The sequence below is a fragment of the Setaria italica genome, chromosome IV (assembly GCF_000263155.2).
Source record: "Setaria italica strain Yugu1 chromosome IV, Setaria_italica_v2.0, whole genome shotgun sequence".
Lineage (NCBI taxonomy): Eukaryota > Viridiplantae > Streptophyta > Magnoliopsida > Poales > Poaceae > Setaria > Setaria italica.
Genome location: NC_028453.1, coordinates 17,575,449 through 17,585,134, shown reverse-complemented (window position 1 = coordinate 17,585,134; position 9,686 = coordinate 17,575,449). Strand labels below are relative to the sequence as shown.

Here is a 9,686-nt window from a genome sequence, read left to right as displayed (position 1 = left end):
TATGCAAAATTCAACTCATGCACGAAGAAAAAAAAGAGAAATCTAATTAGGGGGTAGATTAGACCAAATGAAATAGTTCAAGGGAGTAAAGTGAGCCAAAAGTTTGCTAAGGAGGTTAAGCGGACAAAGTGGATAGGTAAGGGAAGTAAAATGGTCATTTTCCATTTAAAAAAAAGCCATGATGACATGAATAATCCAAAGAATGTCGTGTTTTTGACAAAAACAATGTAAATTTTAAAACTTAACGGAGCTTAGTTTGTTAGGTTACTCGTGATGGAGCCCCTGCTCGTCCGGATTTAAACCTTCCCAAGTACGTTTCTGAATTATTCTAGGAATTAACTTCCTTATTCTTCAAGTGGTGGACGGCGCCATTCAGCGATATAAATGCTTCTTACCAAACGTAGCATGAGTAGATTAAACAGTACCATTTACATGATCTATTTCACTCCTGCCGTGATATACCGTATGCTCATATGGGTTAAATATGCTGGAAATTCCTATCAATTTTCACACCTGTCGTGATTTACCGTATGTTCATATGGGTTAAAACACTTTCTTATTTTCCTTGTCATTATTTTTATTCTTAAAGTTGGTAGTTTGATTGGCTTTAAATTTGTTATCTTGCTTGTTCTTATTTTCTTTTAAGACACGAATTTTCTCTTTCTTCACCAAATTAGCGTGAGAACTTCCCTCACCTCCTCGTACAAGTGTGTCCTTTCCTCTCGCTTTCTCTTCAAAACCTAGAGTCCCCAAGAGATCCACCATAGTGGACTCTTGCCTCTTATATTTTAGAGAAGTAGCAAAGTTTCTTCATGAAGAATGGAACAATTCTATTTTTACGTTCGGCTGGAAGGATGATGATGATGGCGGCCCGTGTGTCCAGTGGCAGTACGGGGTAGCACGGATGAAGGAGGTGTGGGAAGTACGGAAGGCAACAACGCAGGAAAGAGGACAGCGACATGAGGAAGCGCGAGGGAGGAAAAGAGGTCGCGAGGATGGAGAAGACGGAATAGACAGCGTGCAACGTGGGATGAACGCATTCGACAATTCCTTTTGGGACGAGGTCTCCCGGATCTTGCGAGTATACTGTCATTCGGGGCGGATCCATCCTCATGTCCTCAAGCCAAACATCACCGAAACTATGATAGAATCTCTCCCTCCCAGTTCATCCCTCCATCCAAACCTAACAACAGTATCCATCCAATTGACACCAAGTCTTGCACGTACACGTAATAAGAGGCAGATTTGGCATTAAAAGGGAAAAGAAAATAAATAAAAGAGGAAAAGTGATAGGTAATCAATGTGTGAAGGATCTTAGAGCATCTCCAGCAGTCTCTCAATAAATATTTTTCAATAACTAATTGATTGGGTTAGAGCAACTCCAAAAGCTCCCTTAAAATTACCCCAAAATCTTATTTAGGGGAAAAAACTTACCTCCAACAGCTCCCCCATCCTTCCTATAAAAATGCGCGAATGCTAAAAACACCTCCGTCGCCCCGCATATATGCGGGGATCCGGTCCTTCCAATCGCCCCCCGAACCGAAATTTCTAGTGCCCATTCTCCCGCTACGATCTCCGGCGCCTCGCTCCACCTCCCTATGCGCGCTCTCCTCTGCCTCCCTGTGTGCCGTGCGCCCTCCCCTCCGCCTCGCTGTGCTGCCCTCCACTCCGTCCCTTGATCTAGTCGCCAGCGTCGGCACGCTCGTGGCTTGGCACGCAGACGCACGCTGGCGCCGGCTCGTAGAGCCACCCCCACACCAGCGCTGTCCCGATCACCTCGCGCTAGAGGCAAAGCTCCTCCGCCTCTGCCAAGGAAAACCGCCTGGTAGAAACAAGGCGACAACCAACCAAAGAAATCAACAACGGGAACCAAGAACATATTCGAGAAGCCAATGAAATGGTACCGCAAGAAAGATGGAGGCAATCCTACCTGGCGAGGTGCGGCCAGGCAGACTTGCTCCCGCTCCTCCATGGTATCTCCGCCGACAAGGCCGTGTGGTGAACACGCCAGTGGATGCAAGCCGCCCGCGCCGTTGCGCGTATGTGTGTGACCATTTCGTCTTCTTTTTTCTTCTTTTGCTCTAGCTCCCTCCATTTCCATCCGAGCTGAGACGTGATGGGAACCAGCAAGTAAGATTGAGCGCGGCCGGGCGGAGGCGGTGAAGTGAGATGACAAAGGGGTCCACGTGCTGACGTGACCAGTTTTAAAGTATTGAGGAGTTTATTATTAGGGATCTGTTGTAGGATGATATAATTTTGGAAGAATAAATTTTTGTTAGAGCCCCCAATAGATAGTTTTGGGGAAGATTTTTTTTAGACTCTTGGAGTTGCTCTTATCCCAATATCTCTTTCATTGTTACCGGAGGAGTTGTTTTTTAGTCTCCCAGTAATCTCATCCCAATCCAACTACTATATTGGGAGAGTTGCAACTCTTCCTTTATTTAGGGAGAGTTGGGGTAAATTATTGGGTTGTCTTAATTATTGAGAAAAAGAAAAAATAAAGAGAGATTGTTGGCACTAATTTTTACGAAAACTCTCACTTCTAAAATTTATAAAGGTATAAGCTAATTCGCGAAACCACGTGTTGATTGAGTTGGAGGGTGGTAAAAGGCCGATTTTTTTGTTCTACGGTGTTCGCCTCTCGATCGGCCCAAGAGTATAAGTGGGCTCAGCTGAACGGGTCAATGAGGCCATTTTGTGAATCGGGCCTGTGGGCTAGCACTGACTAGAGCCCAGCCAGCGGAGTGAAGTGTAAGTGGGCCAAGAGACCAAAGCTTCTGTTCCGTTCCCCGAACGCCGCCGCGCCATGGCCCTCCACCACGAGCGCCGCCGCGTCCACCTCCAGCGCTCCGCCCCGCCCAACGGCGCGTCCACCGTACATGAGAGCCCCCACCTCCGCCTCCTCTACAACAGCTGCTCTCTTCGGCTCCTGGAGTTCGACCAGATGAAGCGATCGATAACCACGGCGAAGGGCAACAGCGGCTCCGGGTGGGGCAATGGCCAATGGGCGACCTGCGGCGTCGCGCGGTGGAGCCGGGCGTGCCCTGGTTCGAGCTGCGTCGGAGGACGCCGGTAACGGGAGCAACCAGGGCCACGTTGCGGCTGCGAGGGGCGGACCTTCCCGTGCCCTGGGTCAAGCTGCGGCGGCGGGTGCCGGCGCCTGTCGCGGCCAGGGGCACGTTGGCAATGCTGGCGGTGTGCGCGGCCCGGGGGCTGCAGCAGAGGGCTCCGTCATGTTAAGCTATCACTCTTGTCCTAACTACCTGCTAGCATGAACAAGTTTCTTTTTGACATGAGCTATTGCTCTTGCCTTATCTACCTGCTAGCATGAACATGTTTCTTACAGGCATCCAATTGTCAGCTTGCACCATCCATTTATTTGGTTATATTGAACTTTTCCGTTAACCTTATAGTCAGCTTGCATCCTTGCTGAATTCAACTATTAGCAACATTGTCAACCAATCAAGATGAACATGGATATGAAAATTTACTTTCACTGATTATCCTGTGTGTTCGGAGAAAAAAAAAACTTTCACTGATGATGTTTTATTGAACCTTTCAGATTGTAAAGTCTTGGTATAACCTGGTATTATTTTAAATCGGAGTGTTTAATTTACCCTTTTCACATAACTTTTTTTTGTGTAAAAGGTTACTTCTATGTGACAATCTCTCTCCTGTAGGCTGGAAATACGATTAAGCTGAATTGGAGTTTGGGATCATAGTCATAAACTTTTTTTTCTCGAAAGCGCAGGAGAGTTGCCTGTCATTCCATTAAGAAGAAAAAATATAAGATACAAGGAAGGGTGTAAACCCTACCAAAACACACCCAGACAGAACTAGATTATGGCAGCACCGATTACAACCAGCCTGCACTGCAGGGTTAAATACCGAGGCAAGTGACCTTAACATCAATAGTCATAAACTCTGATCAGCCTTGGTAAATTTAATTATCCCTTTAGATACACTCTTAGGACATGTTGGAAATTAAATCAATCTTATACCTTCACTAAATGGCAAATATGCTACAGCAGTGTTCCTATTCAACAGAAGTAAACTGTGTAATGCAATGTTAGTTCCCACTTGCAGCTATACACTTTTTTTGTTCCTTTTAATTACCTCATTTTAGTACATTGTAGTGTGGGCCTTGTTTCTTGTCCTTATTACTGTATTGACTTACAATAAGCATGTAGCATTTGATATAATATTAAACAATATGCTGTACGATTTGTTTATACTTTTCGCCGCATACTTAACTAATATATAATAGTTCACCCTCTTGATTTGTTTTCTTGATTTTCTTATCCTGACAAGTCATTTTTGGTGGATAACCAAGCAAGCGAAAGTGCTGCCGTCAATGATGATTTCCGCTGTATGATTCTGAGTTTACCTTGGGCTCAGACTCCTCTGGTGCTTCATCAAACACTGAAAGGTAGAAGCTACTATTAACTGTTTAGTGTATATGTATGCTCTCCTTGGTCCTGTTGTTAGCATTCCTTGATGTATAAAGAAAACTTTGGAGGTGGTCAGCTTGCTCACATTGTTTTCTACCAGATATGAACTGTACCATTAGTGTCTGTACGTATGAAGAATTTTTCATTTTGTTTGATTATTTAGGAAATGTTTGGTGCATGGAAGTTTTGATAGGATTCTCCATGAAACTGTTCAACTTGCACAGAAATCTAGGAATTTCCTGCATTTCGTTTGGGGGCTCCTGGATAGTATTAATCGTGTACAGAATCCATATTACCAGAAAACGCCAGGTAAATTAGATGATCTGAAAGCAGTAGTGGAACTTGAAACTAGAGTGCTTGTGAATCGGAGATTGATTGCAGTCAAACCTTTAAGCGTCCTGATTTTATATTGATAACATGTCTATTTTTACCTTGTTTACCAACAATGGGTCAGCCTTCTTCTTATGCATCTTGAGTGAAATACAATGACATTATTTAGCTGTACTCCTGTTAGCTTAATGAAATACTACTCCAGATACTTGCATTCATGAGATGAAAATTAATCGTTCATAACTCTCAATACATTATCCAAACAATGGTTAGTTTTGCACCATAACATTTGTGCTTAGCTTAATTAATCAAGTAGTGTAGATGTATCGAAATATCATCTGCTTTCTATTTAGGTGTCATGTTTATTAAAGGCTGGTGAATTCATTTCAGTACAGGAGTGCATGTTGTGAATGAACACCATCCTTGGCGTGCCATAGAGAAAAGGGCAACATATCGATATGCCTACCAAGTAGCTTTATTATCACAAATAATAGCAACACTAAACAGTATAAAGTGATGATGATTAGCTTTTAATAAAAGTAAATAATGGGTAACAAAGCTAAAGAAAAAAGTCCTGAGTTGCATAATTATTTGCATTTCTTTTGGCTTTCCCACCAAACTTTCCAATGCTTGCAGCAACTTATATATAATCTACTTGCTAGTTTAGCATGCCGGTTACCCAATATAATGGCATGGCAACTAGTAAAGACAAAACTGATAAAACGTGGTTAATAAAACACTAGGAATATTGACTAGTATTTGAAATTTTGGAGTTTGTATAGCTAGAAACATCTCTCTATATATTCAAAAGATGGACAAAGTTTTCCAAACGGTAGTTATTCTCCTAGTTCTAGGTATGATTACGAAAAAGAGCATGCTACCATCTAGACACATTTTCGTCGAATTTTGTCTCCATAGTTGAATCCAACCATCAAGCTTTTGTACTCTAAGAGAACATAAGAATATCTGATAATAAAAAGTTTGCATATGCACAGTCCATGTTTTGTACTATACTCTGTTAGCTCTCTATAGATTTTAGAAATGTACATAATTACAATTGCAAGATAATGGAAGGAAGGTGTATACACATGTGAGTTGAACCATGAATATTTTATTTGTAACCTAAGAATAAGTTCACATGAAGATTTTACATACATAGTTCAGAGGCATACATAATATACAATTGCAATAAAGTGCCATGATTGGTTGTATAAACCATCATGTGAGTTGCTCTTGTTTCTTTTTGTGATTTGCCCCATTCAAAAAGTACTTATTTTACGGAGGTGGGCAAACTTCAATTGTTCCGTACTACAAACCTTGTTGAAGTAAGATGTTTCTTTGAAAAAGGAAATTAGAGTATATATTATTTAAATAAAATTACATAAAAGAAAGTTTTTACCAATGTGAAAGCGTCTCTAGTCTGGTGGTTAGAGCATCTAAGTAGGATCCAACGGACCTAGTTCTGACTCTTATGGAAGCGAATTAAATAGATACGAAATATATAAAAACTGATTTCGGTAAAAAAAAATTACAAGTAAAATCAAAGGGGCGCGGGGAGGCAATGTATATCTTACATTTAACAACATTACATTGTACAACAAAGTGTAACCTACTGTCATTAACTCCTTAATGGTTCGCTACGGATTAATCCAACACAAAAGCCGAAGTTAATCGAATATGTGAGTAATAATGTAAGTAGAGTCAGTGGTAAATGATCAAATTAACCACAGATATTGCACAAAGCCAAACACAACCAAACATGCACAAGTCACAACCCCATATTCATAATAACTAACACAAGGTCTTTGCAAACATGCAAACAAATTAAGAAGCAACGTCTTTGCCGTCTAGACCCTGAGGAGGTAGATGCTGAGCTCGGGCCCGCCGCCGCCGTCGGGGTTCACCATGTAGAACGCCTCCGAGTCCCTGGACCCCACCACCCGCTCAAACTTGGCCCTCATGTACATCAGGTCGCCCTCGCCGCCGGCGCCCGTGCCCGCGAGAGCCGCGCTGCTCTCGCCGTCCGGGAGCACGCCGGCGCCGACGGAGACGGGTTCCACGGCGCGCAGCACCCGCCACTCGTCCGCGCCGCACTCCCGCCGCACGGCGTACCCGCACTTGCGGCCGTTGCAGTACGCGCGCCACGTCGCCTCCTCCAGCAGCACCCCCTGCCTCGCTGGCCGCCTCTGGTGGTGGTCACCTGAAATGCAAGCCGGACGTCGCCGTGCGTGGACGATGCCAACAGATAATTGATATCGCTGCAATGGTGAATCTAAAGCAAAAACGGCAAGGAACACGCATCGTCGATCGATCGATGTTCGATGGGTAACCTGTTGTTTGCTGATGTGGAGGCCGTGCCTTCTCGCACTCGAGCGCGAGGCGAACGAGGCCGGACGCCATCTCCCTGACGAGCGCGCCGGTGGAGTAGGCGGCGAGCTCCAACAGGAGCGCCGGCGGGGCGCGCGGGTCGGTCTGCAGCGCCAGGTGGACACGCCCGCGGCGGCGGCCGAAGATAGTGCCGGTGACGGAGGAGCCCATGGCCCGGCGCCCGCCGGCCCCACGCCCGCGCCGCGCGCGCGCCAGAACGGCCAGGATCGCCGACCGGAGCCGCGACAGCGCCTCGCCGCCGCCGCGCCTCGTCGCCTTGCACGGCGGCGTCGCGTCGTCCGGGCCCGCGCCGGGCGCGATGTAGGGCGTGGCGCCGGCGAACATGGAGGCGCACTCGTCATCGTCGTCGGCCTCTTGATGATTCTCGACGGGCCGGCCGTGCTGCACCTTGTTGGGGCGCTTCCTGAGCAGCCACTGCAGGTTGGCGAGGCCGGTGGTGGTGTTCTTGGAGGACGGGAGCGGCGACGCCGGCACGGCGGCCGGCGCCGGGGACGCTGCGTGGAAGGCTCTTGCCATGGCGCGCGCGCGGGCAGCTGATTGATCAGCCTCAGCTCTCGTACATGTGCTTGCGTGACTGCGTGCAAGACGGCCGGCGCGGCAGAGCACTGGCAGTATATGATGAAAACGGAGCTCGTGTCGCAGCGGAGAGAGACTGGAAGGGAGGGGAGCAGAGAGAGACTGAGAGAGTGGCAGCTTTAGCATGCAGCGTGACAGAAGAATCCGTTAGCTTTGGACGTGCAGCAGAAGGGCGGGCAGGGGTGCAGCTACCGCCGCGGAAACCTGCATTAATACTTACCGCCGGACCACACGCACAGGGGAGAGAGAGAGGGACGGAGAGAGAGAGAGAGAGTTGGCAGAGCAGACGGACCTACGCCCACCAAATTGGCACCAAAGCAGGGCGCAGGGATGATGTGCATTCAGACAAAGCGCTGGAATTTAACTGTTTCGCTTTCGCTTTCATGGCGACGATGGGGCGAGGAAGAAGGAGACAGCGAGACAAGGCATCGGGAGGCGCAACGCGACGCACGACACTGACATGCGCCGCGACGGATTACTGGCATGCGTTGCCAAGTGACGTACGTGCGCAGTCTGCAACATTGCACGCAGGCCTCCTTTCCGCTTCGTGTAGGTGTAGCTCTCCTTTCCTGTAATTGCGCAATTCTTGTTAAAAAAAAAAGGTTATGCGTATCTACAATCTACAATCATGAGCTTCGTCCCTCATCGGCCCCTGGCTCAAATCATCAATCAATGTCATTGTCTGAATTATTATTACACCGACTCAAATGTTCCAAAAAAAGACTCATCTGATAGAATTTCAAGTTCTTAGCTAATTTCTAGTTTACATAATTCATCTTTTCAATTCACCCATGCATGGCCTGCTGAAAATGTGCATGTTATACGTTGATGAGCGTTCTCTTTTCAGATTCCGTGCATTGTTCCATGACATGTACATTTGATCACATTCACATCAGCATATTGTTCGGAAAAAAGAAAACATTCACATCAGCATCATGCTGAAGCTGGCAATGATGGAATTGTGTATATCTAAGTCAGATTTGAATACACACATTTGCCAAACACTGACGCAGAAAGCGATGTAGATTAATGTGTCATCATCACGTTGAAATTGGCTCTCGATGAACAAAGATCTCGTCAATGCCGTCTCGCCGATGGAGTTTCCGTTTAGTGGGTTGATTTTCTATGTGTTTGTATGTCGACAGTGGAGGATCACATCATTGAGATCGATATGTCCAAAATATTAAGAAAACCAAACCAGCAGAAAGCTCATAAACATGTGCATGCGACGAGATATCTCAAGATCACTGAAACGGGGATTAAAGAGTGGTAATCATGATCAGAAGGCCCCTGGGGGGGTTTAAATATTCGGCCACCAATCGAGCATATTTGTTCAATCAATTATTGGATCATCATAGAAACAAGCGTCAAAATACACGCCTTTTTAAAGTCTTCCGTAGCAGCGGAAGCTTGTATTTTAACAGTGAAACTTGCAGTTGTGTACACAATGGAGAACGGTTCGATTTGGAGAGAAAGAGTTGGCCAGTGAAGCTAAATCTAGAAGCATCTAGAGAGACTATTGTTCCTCAAGAAAAGAGCCACAACTCTATTGTATTCTTCTAATAACAATTTATATTACTTGGTCAAATCACAAAGACAATCTTAGGAGAACGGAAAAGGTGTGCTTTGTTGCAATGGTAGGTAGCATCAAGCCAAGTACCTTTAGTTGTGACTAGCCAGGCAAAAGAGATCTGTGTGCTCCAGTGACCCTACACTCCTACTGCGTGTATTTAGGTTCCGTTTGGTTCCTAGGACTAAATTTTAGTTGCTGTCATATTAAATGTTTAGATACTAATTAAAAATATTAAATATAGATTAATTATAAAACCAATTGCACAGATGGAGGCTAATTCGCGAGACGAATCTATTAAGCCTAATTAGTCCATGATTTGACAATATGATGCTACAGTAAACATGTGCTAATCATGATTTAATTAGGCT

General features: G+C 45.5%; 1 protein-coding gene across 1 annotated transcript; it reads right to left on the bottom strand.

The window, feature by feature from the left end:
* Positions 1–6,337: 6,337 nt before the first annotated feature.
* Positions 6,338–7,920, bottom strand: LOC101760957. Its single transcript, XM_012845434.2, has 2 exons — positions 7,112–7,920; positions 6,338–6,981 (listed from the first exon to the last, which is right to left on the bottom strand). Exons 1-2 carry the CDS (start codon positions 7,869–7,871, stop codon positions 6,629–6,631), a joined length of 1,113 nt encoding a protein of 370 aa, XP_012700888.2. The 5' UTR covers positions 7,872–7,920; the 3' UTR covers positions 6,338–6,628.
* Between the last annotated feature and the right edge of the window lie 1,766 nt (positions 7,921–9,686).